The following is a 12,358-nucleotide window of genomic DNA, read 5'->3' on the forward strand; positions in this document are numbered from 1 at the left end:
CTGAGAAGGGACGAGGATTAGGCGTGGGGTTAGCTACCCGACACCGTAAAAACCTTGCCAGCTACAGAAACGCCAACAAGGAAACTTCAAGACATTTCAGCTTTCGGAGACAGGACAGAGGCACCTGGAGAGCCCTTGTTGGCGACCTATGGCCCAGGAGGGGTGGAAAGCGTTGGTGATGACTTAGATGACACACCCATGCTGACAAACTAAGGATAATCTCTAAAGGTTCTCTGAGTTCTCCTAAATTTGACTGTCACTTAATTCTCTATACTGAGATATAATGAGATGCACCAAGCAATGAGAGCAACTGGTCCAGGTAGCTGTAGACTAACCTCCAGTCCTTGCCTGATCAAAAACAACATGGCAATGGACGGTGATGCCAGCCAGTCAAAGTACAGCAGCATAGACATTTTTGAAAACTTTTTTTTTTGTATTTCTTTAAAACATAGCACACACACACACACACACACACACACTTTCGGAACCGCTTGTCCCATACAGGGTCACAGGGAACCAGAGCCTAACCCAGCAACTCAGGGCATAAGGCTGGAGGGGGAGGGGACACACCCAGGATGGGACACCAGTCCGTCGCAAAGCGCCCAAGTGGGACTCGAACCCCAGACCCACCCGGTCCAATCCATTGCGCCACCGCGCCCCCTAAAACATTTTTGCAGTGTTGATGCAGCATTGCTTTTACGTTATTTCTGTGATTTATTACCTGGCATGTTCTGATAAGTTTCCGTTCGCTTAACTGCGACGTTATTCGGATGTTTCTGGTTACCGCTGTACATCTCTGCAGAGCTGCCTAATGCACCTAGGAGGTGAGGGAGAGAGCGGAGTTATCTTCTCCTGTGGTTAAGTGTGTGCGTAAATGGCTCTGGGTGACTGGTGCAGTATGTCTGAGCTATATTTCTCAACGGCTAATAGTTGTAACTCCCTCCCTCGACCCATGTGCAAAGGCAGATGCAAACACACACATTTTCCTCCCTGCTGATCTTCATCTGCAGAGGACTTCAGCACCACGTGCCTAAAATTGATGGGGAAATGAATCCGGTACTGCAGCTTTGGTTCAGTGACTGTACTACAGTGCCTTCGACACCACTGTACTTACTAACGTTATGTAAACCAAATTCAGAGCAGTATGAAAGACATATTACATATACAGGCACATAAAGGGGCTTTTGTGTGACAGAGACACACAGACATCGTATAGTCCTGAGAGTCGTTTAGTCCGTGTCTGAATACGCAGCAAATAGCAATGCGGCCGAGACAGAAAAACGAAGGGGAGATTTTTCCAAACGTATGATATTAGAGCTTTGGAAGGTCACAATGCAGGTTACGTCTTTTGTTGCCGAACCTTTAGCATTCAACGTACAATACAGCGATCTCATAAGAGCCCTCTTACTGACAAGGACACTGAAGAATGCTGCCCAAGAAGCCCCTTTCACAAGGCGAATTTCTGCAAATCCTTTTATTAGATACTCAGCGTATGGACTAGTGGTTCGGCTGCTGTGTGTGTGAAAGCAGATATGAGTCACAGGCTGAGCCAAGGCCTCCCTTCTCCTTCCAGGCAATTCAACAAAATAAAAAGAGACTGAAGATGAACACGGTATCATCTCACGTCTCTCCTCAACGTCGATAGAAGCCCTTAATGGAAATTGGACATTTTTCTAGATGGTAAAGGTATACTGCATAAATATGTTCAAAGATGAGATGATTTGGAATTTGATTTCCCAACCCAACTTCATCTCGGATAGAGACACCATCTCTGAACTCAACTGTTGGGGGATCAGATGTGACACTTTAATTTTTTTTTCTGCTTCTCTTGTCTACTTCTTCGAGGTAGGAAGAAACAGAGGGAATGTTATCCAAGAGGACGAGGGTCCCTATTTCGCCACGTTGGTGGCAGGGGCAGGGGAGCTATAGCTTTGTAAACTGCAGGGACATGCTAAGATGAAACCCTCCTTCCTGCAGATGTAGAGATGTAAGAATGAGTGCAATATCTGAAAATGTGCTTGGAACACCAGTTGCCCTTCATTTGCGCTGGTGTGTTACATGACCAGACTCTTAAACAGAGTAATAAACAGCTGCAATATATGCAATGTAAGCTTAAGGACGATCGCTTTATTTATCGATCAGAAATAGCCAACACCTCTTCCAAGGCTGGGTCTATTTTTCGAGGTGCAATAAAAGGTGTTTTGTTTTGGGTCGTGAAGCAAATTAGATTCCGGAGCAGTGACTGTGTCTTTTAATTAAAAATTCCTCATTTTTTTTTTTCCCTTTTCCTTCGCTTTGCAAGAATTTGCAAGGAATGCGGCAGGTGTTGAAATCGGGGCTAACCCGATGCCCTGCTGCGGAATACGGTCGACAGTCGGGCCGCCTCTATGAGCTGGCCGTCAGCACGCGCCTGAACTCAGCGGGGGATGATGCCAGTTGTCCACGTTTGCTATTTTCGTGGACCTTTTAGGCGCACAGCATGACTTCGCTGCCCTGCTTCACGGGTGCTGGGCTAAGCAGGAGCTGAACATCTGGCTGGTGGAGTGGAAAACGGTAAGCCTTCCCTTAGATAAGTTCTCCCATATGACGAACAACAGGGAGACCCTGTCTAGTCACGACCCAGGGTCGAACCGCCGCAGCCGGGAGCAGGGTACAACACACATAATGCCAAATATTTGCAGAGGCTGGAGGATGTCCTTGTAGAGAGACTCCCTCCTAGTCTGGACCACCATCACGGACAACGCCGGGCAGGACGCTCAACTCGTCGCTGACGCTAATCCTGTAACCCAGCACCAATCACGCAGCCGAACTTATGGCGACACCGACCTCGCAGCTGAACCGCAAATTAAGTGCAACTTGCACTCATCTCGACGTCGACATCGATGCTGCAGCCGAACCCTAGTGACCCTCATCTTCTAAGCGACGGTGCTGAAATATCACAGGCGCCGACCTTACAAAATCACCTTGTTATTATCAGGCCGCTTATCACATCCTTATATCTAAAGCGATGCACGATTGCGAATATTTGCTCACTGAAACCATTCGGGTTAAGCGCTTTCAGGTGAGTACGTGTCAGAAACGGCACTCGAAAAAGCCTAAAACCTAATCGGTAAACTTGTGGTTCATCTACCCGCTAAAGTGGAAAAAATGTATGATCGTAAGAAGCACAATTGCTTCGTTTAGTGTAAAAATAAAAACAGCCACAAAGAAGAAAGATGCAAACGTTAATTTGCAGTTAATAAATGAATCGTTCACACGCGTCCTCTCTGGCTGTAGTGACCTACTGGAGTACAGTGAGCGGCTGCAGGAGCGCTGTGCTGAAGATGCATTGTGACAGGACCTGCAGACTGCGCCCCGTAAAGCCGGCAGAGCCAAACACGATGTGAAAGCTCAATCAGGCTGTACAGCGCGCGGTCGCCTGGAGAGGAACTGCAGCTGCGGGAGAAGAGATATTCAGCAGAGAGTCCGCTGCTGTTGGAATGGTACCGCGCATTCCGTACCGGGGACCAGAAGGCGAAGCGTCGGCTTCAGCGACACATCCAGCGTGCGTGTACGCTGACCGGACGGGGGGTGAGGAGGGCGGGGCCAGCTGACCCTTGTGAGATCGGGCATCGCAAGCAAACTCGCGATGGGGCAAAACAGCGCTCGAGATCCTGTAGGAACATCGTTAGCGGTGCTATTTCCAGCGCGTCGCTTAAAAGAGGTTCCGTGTAGGTGGATGTTTTTAAATTGGGATCGAGCTCCAATTAATATCTTTCCTGTTTGATTGAAAAGGGAGAAAACCACTTTCTGACCGCTGAGGGATGCTCAGCATTTTGGAACGGGGGCGGAATTCCAGTGGGGCAGCTGGAAAACCGCCCTCAGTCAGGAGGATGTGTCTTGGGAGCTGCCTTGGACACACACACACACACACACACACACACACACACACACACACACACACACGCACGCGCGCGCGCACACTGGCAGTAAAAATTATGGTGAACTCTCTCCCTCTCTCGCTTCCTCCGGCCACCGGTAAGAACATATGTTTGCAAGTAATTAAAAAAAAGTCCCCAAGTGGTTACAATGTCATATTGAAATACAATTCGCAGAACAAATTACCTTTCTGTGGCGGTTAATGCAAAGTCGGGCACGGGAGAGCAGTGCGTGGGGGTTGCCGTCGTGGGCGTGGCGCCAGGCAGCAGACTAAAGGCATATTGATATAAGCATCAGTGGAAATGAGCTCGCCGCGTGCTTTTGGGAGCTTTCCGGGAGGTGGCTCCGCTTTGGATAAGGGCCTGCGAAGTAACGTAAGGGTCAGAGCGAGAAGCACTTCACGCGTCTTCTGGAGTGTGGAAGGTACCGGACATGATCAGATGTCAGAAATGCAGTTTGGACATCCGCAGCGCCTCGGTGCCTGGTTGGCCACGTCAACGAGCTTCTCCAACTTATTTTCTTCTGCGAACATAAGGAGAAGGAAACGACCCGTTGCTTCCGCTGTGAATGGAGGAGACGCGGAGGAGGACTCGAGGGAGAGCGCGGACCCCATCCCTTGCCTTCAGCGACCGGGGTGCCGTGCCTCTACTCCAGTGACCCTATCAGCGGCTTACCGAGAACCCTGGGCCATCGTCCATAGCCCATCGACACAACGGGCCCCACGTGAGAGACGAGACCCTTTGTTAAAGTCGATGCGGTATCTCATCCAACCCTCCATCATGAAATATTAATCAAGGACAAAAAATGGACTGTCTGGGTAATTAATTCTGGTGAAGAGGCAGGAACAAACTCGCACGGTGCCTGTCCAGCTGTACACTGATTAACGTGGAAGAATCCAATCTTCTGGACTCGGGTTGTTAAAAGCAGCCGGGTGGTGGAGCGCAGAGTATCAGGATCCACTTTAACGTGCCTCGCTAGGGCGATCTGTGCCAGTAAGACACCACATTCTGCATTATACATAACATATTGTTATTATAAGGTGCCTATTTTGTTATGTGCAGTGTACTAGTCCAATATATAATACATGTCAGACTCATTGCAGGTATTTCTGGGATTGCGAGTGTAGAGGAAGAGCGCAGCATGAAGTGGAACTTGAAGGAATGCTATTTTATCAGTACACCTCACAGTAGTTCAGAGGCCTGTTTTCGGGGTGCAAATTAACCGCTGTGGACGCGGCGCGATTAACCGCTCGGAGCCGCGAGCGGCGGGAAAAAGCGGTAACTCGTCACACGAGTTGAGGATTGATCAATTTATTCATGCTCCGGCGTCGTAGCCTGCCTGAATATTTATTTCTGGAAGAAGATTGGAGGCGCGAGCTCAACCGGTTTTCATTAAAGGTGCTTTGCTGGGAGATGAGGGCTGCGTAACTGTGCCCTTTGTTTAAAAGCGCCAAGAAATTCTTCACTTGTACAGTTTGTGTACTTTTCCCACTGGAACTGGTGGCGGGAATTAAATGCGTAAGAAAAAAAAAAAAACACAAAACATTTCTGCATATTCTCATTTTACAATACGGATGGTCAGACAAAGGAGTTTTCTCCAATTACTGCAGGAGTGGGGATTAAACGCTGGTGCGGCTGATTGGTACGAACTGGCGCGAAATCCCGCCGCAATTACACGTTGGACGGATGTGGTAACTTCCAGAAGGGGTGTCAACAAATCAGCCGCTGTCCGCGTGAGTTGCGGTAACCGCGAAAGCAGCAGAGCTCGACGGCCGAACTGCCGCGCTCAATTTGCCACCGACTTAAACTGCCACCTGACCGAATTGATCCGGTGCTGCCGATCAGCCGATACATCAACGACTACGCTTCATAACACAGGGAGACCATTAATGTGGCAAAAAAGGAGCGCAAATTTTATTTTATTTTATTTTATTTTCAAAATGGTTCGTTCAGGTTTGTACACTAAGCTACTTAGAAATATTTGTCCATTTGTACGGCACTGTGATTTTTACCGCATCGATTCAGGGCAAATCCTTCGATCGAGGCTGCTGCGACAGGAGGGGGATTGATTGCGATGCGATGCTTCGGACTGCTTTCAGTACTGCATTAAATGAAGTTTATTAATTTCTGCCATTCCCACGAATGTATTTCCCTTCTAGGAACAGGGTGTATTTCACAAGGGACGTGGAGAACTAACGGAATAAGTTTTACAGCAGGAAAAGGTTTCCATTACACCGGAGAAGACACCGTCCCAGCAATGTATGTTTTTTCCCCTTCCGAGGAACCTCTCCAGCCGCTTTCATCCGGCCTGACAGCCTAATCACTTGCACATTCTCTCCAATATGTGCATAATGCATATTCCGAGCTTATTGTGGACACAGGCCGCACAGTATTGCGAAACACAGGGAAAGAGTCTGTTTCTTCGCTTTTTTAAAGTTTTCAGTCGCATTTTTTCTAGTGCCACGAAAGGATGTCTCACAACTTAATAAGTAGGCATCAGCATGTATGTGACGAGCCAAAAGCTGAGGTTTAATGATTGATAACTAGTCGTAACAAAACACAGACTAAATACAAAGAATTTTTAATACTTCTGCTGCCAGCACACAGTCTGCTTGCACAAGCAGGTTTCTGAATGCGATATTTTCGCCCCAGAAACTGAGAGGAATCAGAGCACAAATAATGTTATTTATTAATTTTTAACTGGTCATGCTATCTGGTGCTTTATGCAATTAAAGTTAATTTGGGAGTATCTATTTTTATGGGGAAAGTAATTATATCCTTCCATTTCATTTTGCTGCTATTACAGTATAGAATAATTGTGGTATATGAGCAGAGAGTACAAGATAAAAAGTAAATTTAATAACCCATGGATACTTTTAGTGTATGCTATTATTAATTAACACTCCTACTGAATATGCAATGGTAAGTTTCATTTCACAGGTAAAATTGTAGCTCCAGGGCAAACTGGAAAGGATGTTAAGCGAAATAAAATTTATTGAACATAGTGAATTTATTAATGACTTCAAAATATTTAATGTCTCTATACAAGGCAGGTATCTGGAAAATAGAGAAAAACAAGCGAAAACTACTATTATTTAGGTTGCACATACAGGGTAGGTATGAACAGTGTTATCATTTGGTCTGAAAATATTGCTTAGCAGTGTTTCTGTTGTTGAGCCTCAACTGTTTTGTCAATTATACTCGTGGATATTTACGCAAGCAATTTAAAAGACATGGTCAAATGTGCTTCTGTAAGTCCCAGCATACAAATATATAGTTTAAATTTTGTTATTATATGATGCACTAAAGAATTTTTTTAATGAAAATCATAAAATTTTGGACAAAACTGGACAATGAAAAGTGTGCATAATTCATGCACACACACACACATATATATATATACTTATTTATTTGTGAATTTTCCCAAGTGAGCTACACATGTATAGGAAGGAGAAAAAAATGAAAGTAGAGGCCTCATAAAAAATTGCTGCCGTGCATAATATTCGATGCCCAAGAATTTTAAATCACTTGAAAATGCACATTGACACAGAACCGCCACGAAGATGTGCTTAAAATTTTAAATTATGAAGAGTTTAATTTTCCATTTTTGCGCCGAAAAACGAGCCATATCACAGGTTTCATAATACCACTTTAGGAGCGATGTGACTCATTTCATTATGTCTCTTTAGTTTTAGAATGAGCATGTGATGAGTGTCAGGACACATTTATAAATAGGATTTGAAACAAGGCAGAGTGGGATGGTGGCACAGTCAGTAGTGCTACTGTCTCACAGTGTCTGGGTGGTATGATAGGATGTGGGTTTGAGCCCCACTCAGTCTGTGTGGAGTTTTCATGTTGTCTGGGTGGGTTACCTTTAGGTGCTCTGGTTTCCTCCCACACTCCAAAGACATGCTGTTCAGGTTCCCCCATAGTGTGTGAGTGACATAGAGAGAGTGTGTGTGTTCCACTGATGTATGGATGAGTGACCCATTGTAAGTAGTGTATCTAGCAGTGTAAGTCACCACGGTGAATAAGGTGTGTGGGCACATAATGCTACATAGAGTTTGTTGGAAGTCACTTTGGAGAAAAGCGTCTGCTAAATAAATTTAAATGTATTGGCCACGAACATGGTCAGTACAACACATGCAATATGGACTTTGGTAAACAACTATTTTTTTTTTTAAGGGAACAGAGATCGGTGCACGTAATACATTAGCAAATTAATTTATACCAATACAAAGAGGTGGGAAGTAAATTTAGTTCTTCCACAGATGCGCTTTCTTTCACGCATTCGAACCAACCTCGGGTCCGGTGTCTGACACTCCGCCAAACACAATCCCCTGCTATGTATTATTTGCTCAACTTCACTGTTCTTTTCATTCATACTTTTATTCAGATGGACATTATTACTGAAGCAGTTCAGGTTAAGGGTTCAAGGACTCCACATATATGCTATGCCACCTCCTGCCCCGTGAGGTTACGTACCTGCCGGCCTTCATCCAGGCTTCAGTGATGGACATCTGCAGGCTGTGATCCCCCATCCCCTACATCAGTGAAAAGGCAGGTAGAGCCCTGTTTTTACCTTGCCAGGGCTTGGGCTCCACATGTTCTTGAGGCAGAAGACAGAGATGCCCAGGGACAGGAAGAGCAGCCCGAGGGCTAAGGCGCCGAGCTGGTATCCACAGAGCCTTCGCTTGTTCTGCTCCTTGCCCTCCTCCACCTTAGAACACAGTAACCCCAGACACCATCAGAATGTGTGTGTGTGTGTGTGTGTGTGTGTGTGTGTGTGTGCATTTCTCTGCAAGTTCCCTGTGGCTGACTGGGTGTCATTTCAGGTGCTCCCATGTCCATAACACCCTCCACCTCCCGGAATCGGCTCCAAATCACCACAACCCCAGTGCGGCAAGCATTTGCAGAATACAGATGGATTGTTGGACACAGCAGTAGCAATTTGCACTGTTTCCCCAGTTAAAATAGTTCCTTAATGTTTTTCAACCAAATTTTATTTAATGCCAAGTTAAATGGAATATTCAGAATTCTAAATATACCCCAAAACATCCTATTAGTATCTAATTACCATTACTAGCTGTAAGTTTTGACAAGTACATTTTTCTAGTAATTGCAAATTAAAACACAATTTGCTTTACATGCACCTATTTATTTGTTTTTAAACTGTATTTTTACCCGACACAACAGCACCGCGAAGCCACAGCTGCCCTTGACAAGTGAGCTGGGCGTCAATAAATCATATTAATAATCCTCACCTGCACATCATTAAACCTGGGAGATGTGCTTGTAGGATTTCTTGGGCTGGAAATGACACACAGATGCGGCGGAACTTTCTAGAAGTGCAGGGCTCTTTTTGGGCCCCTCTGCACTGCCTGCGATGGAAAAATATAATAACCTCGAGGCAAGCTGAAGGAGCTCTAAACAAACAGGAATTTTGAAAAGGTTCCGTTTTTTATTCAGATTACATCTATTCCCCTCTGGAGATAATTGCCAAATATTTAAGCTACAAGTGAACAAAGGAGGTCTTTTCTTCCCCCACAAATGGGTAATGAAAGCAGTGATTGACAGAGGAGTGCCTTGGGGAGGTCTCCCAGGACAGTGACGGGGAGAAGTACAAAATGTGGATGGGAACAAACTTCAGTGAGGCTTGCGTTGTCGAACGAGCGCAGGCATCACGGCGCACTTTCCAAAGCAGGACAACTCGCAAATTTACCGCGCGGGCGGGAAGCTGTGAAGGCGGCAATATCCGAAACGCCTCCGCCGTCGACGCCTTCCGTTCGGATCTCGGCAGGCGGAACGGCTACACCCGCTAAATACGAATCCCCATCCGGGCGCAGCTCATTTCATCTCGGTGTGTGCCGACCCGACGGTGTCACGCTGTCACCTCCGGGGAGAGATTAAAGACAAATAACGGTGCATTTGATTTCACCGAGAGCAGAGCTGCATGAAGGGCGGATGTGCTAATGGTTCGCAAACCCGGAGTCGTTAAAAAAGGGGGCCGCAGAAGAGGTACGCGTGGCTTCGTTTTGTCGCGCTTTAATGAAGCGGTATCGTTCCTGAAGAGGTAACCCAACTGAGCCGAGCAGCCCGTCTCCAAGGAGTCGGCGCCGAAGCCTCAAAAGAAGACGATGCCATACAGCCAGTCAATGAGTCACACACACATACGCTCACGCACGCACAAATAACGCGGCTGCTTTAAATGCAATGCTGTTCGGGCCGAGGGAAGAAAGTGGTTCGGGAGGGGCCGAGGCTCACGGAAGCGTGTGTGATCGCTGCCCTCTGGGAATCTTCTATTCCCTCCAAAAACGAAAGATGGCCCTCCGCAAGAGGTGGACCTACGTAGTTCACCTAGCTTGCTTCTAAACGAAGCAAGAGGGGAAGCAGGGAAGTAGGAATCAACGTTCTGCAAAGGCCTGGAAAAACAAAGACCTTGGCTGTCATGGGACTCCTGTGGAAACTGGGGAAAGATGGCCAACTGGCTGCGATTTGAGCAGCTCACAGAAGCAAGGATGGCTGCCAGAGGAACATTAAAGGAAGATTTAAATCTGGCAGGTTCATTCCTCGTTCCTTGTGTGGTGAGGAGTGTGATTACGCCCCCTCCGCCCCACGTTAAAAACTTTTTTTATTACTGCGTCCCCTGCCCCGCGTGACCGTGGGTCTTTTCAATACACAGGGGGTGGTATTCGCTACCACATGATGCCACAGGTGTTTTCCACATCAGCGGCTTTCCCGCAGCTGGGATACGGAGAGGCTCAGCTCACGATATCGGACACATGACTCGAGGTACCCGAGGCCAGCAGCAGCAGCAGACCGCTCGACCCGGTGTAATTACCGTCGGACAAATAAACAAGTTATCCTTTTCCAGGCTAAACCTAGCGGGCTCAGTTTATTGGCTCTTCAGGGACGTTTAGGGGTTACCGAGTGCCGCTGCGCACTTGGAAAACACAACGCGTTGCAACTGAAGCAGAAAAACTGGCGGGATTTGTCATATTTCCTACGGGTATTACTATTAAAGACAAGCAAAGCTGAATTTTTACACCAGAAGAGCAAATCTGTCATCAAAGCAATTTCTTCCCCCCCCCCCTCCACCCCCCTCCCCCTCCAGAATGAAAATATTTTGGTCAAGCTGGTTTACTTTATTCCATCAAAGCGTGACACCTGAGGAAGCTTTATGAGCTGGAATTCTTTCAAATAGCCTGAAAGTATGAACACTGAGATCTGTAATACTACTAGGTGTAAAAAAGGTGTGTGTGTGTGTATACTGTATATATGTAAATATACACGTATAATAAATAAATATGTAAATATATTTCTTTATTATATATTATACATATTATATTTATATATAATATATACTGTATATATAAAGACAGACACATACAGAAAGGTAATAATGTAGCCTATAAAATCAAAAAATAAATAAATAAATTAAGCAAACCACATTCGAGTGCCTGAACTCGGATCAGCCCATCTTTGCAGCTTGGAAGAAGGAGTGCTTTGCTAAAGTCATTAAATAACATATTTCATCTCAGAGAGGACACATTCAAAAACCCATCTTAAGCGCCACAAAAAGCCTATCTGAAAGCCGAACTTTTAAAAATGTGCTTCTCTTTGCCACTGCTTGCAAGCGCTGGAGCAAAAGCCATCTTTTTAAAGGATGCTTTTAAGAGAAATTGAATCAAAATATCTAAAATACTTTGTTGACCAACTAATAATGATGCTCTTTCACTTAAAAATATTTTTATTATTCATCCCTTTTCATGCCTATTTATTCCTATTTTGGAACAGCCTTGAAGGGAATAATTTTCAGTAAGAAAATTGACCCACATCTATGATTGTTCCAAACAGTATTTACCATAATGCAGCATGAGGTCATGGCCTGAGTAACGTCATTCTTTTTGGCTATCGGTGTTTCTTTTATATTTCTCCCGGTAAAGTCCATTTAAAGGTTCGACTCACATCTTTGCAAAGGGCTTGTTGGCTGCTTGATGGGCAGTGAGTTTCCATCCCTTGTCCTTCTCAGAGGGAACTCTCGCCTCTCTTGCTTTCAGCCTCTCTGACGGAGACCCGGCCCCGCATCTCCGAAAGACATCCGAGTCCCGGGATCACTCCTCCTCCGGTGAGTTGGGTCAGCGCCCCAAAGGGGTGGGCACTTTCAGACGGTCGGTGAGGAGGAGAGAAGTCTGTGACATCTGTGGGGAGGGAAGGGGTAGCAGAGCCAGGGGATCTAAGGGTGACACTCCTAATAAACACCAGCAGTATTATTAGTACAGGAGTAATAGTGTATAATATCATACTATAACACTAGAAAATTAATACTATTATTAACATTATGCACACGCACGGTATTTACTTGAATAATGGCCTGTGACACGTGTGCTAAGCTTCTCTGCTGGGAAGATTCCAAGGTTGAAAAAAATTTTTCCTGGGCT

At 45.8% G+C, this 12,358-nt stretch overlaps 1 protein-coding gene across 2 annotated transcripts in view; it reads right to left on the bottom strand.

Annotated features, from left to right (window-relative positions):
* tnmd (tenomodulin) overlaps positions 1–11,971 on the bottom strand; it is a 38,092-nt gene extending 26,121 nt beyond the window's left edge. For both annotated transcript variants that reach the window (XM_018733419.2, XM_018733418.2), the window contains exons 1-2: positions 11,886–11,971; positions 8,500–8,637 (exon numbers count right to left, since the gene is read on the bottom strand). In XM_018733419.2, the coding sequence (XP_018588935.2) occupies positions 8,500–8,637; positions 11,886–11,933 (186 nt within the window). In that variant the 5' untranslated portion in view covers positions 11,934–11,971. The remainder of the gene's footprint in view (positions 1–8,499; positions 8,638–11,885) is intronic.
* Between the last annotated feature and the right edge of the window lie 387 nt (positions 11,972–12,358).

The sequence above is a fragment of the Scleropages formosus genome, chromosome 13 (assembly GCF_900964775.1).
Source record: "Scleropages formosus chromosome 13, fSclFor1.1, whole genome shotgun sequence".
NCBI lineage: Eukaryota > Metazoa > Chordata > Actinopteri > Osteoglossiformes > Osteoglossidae > Scleropages > Scleropages formosus.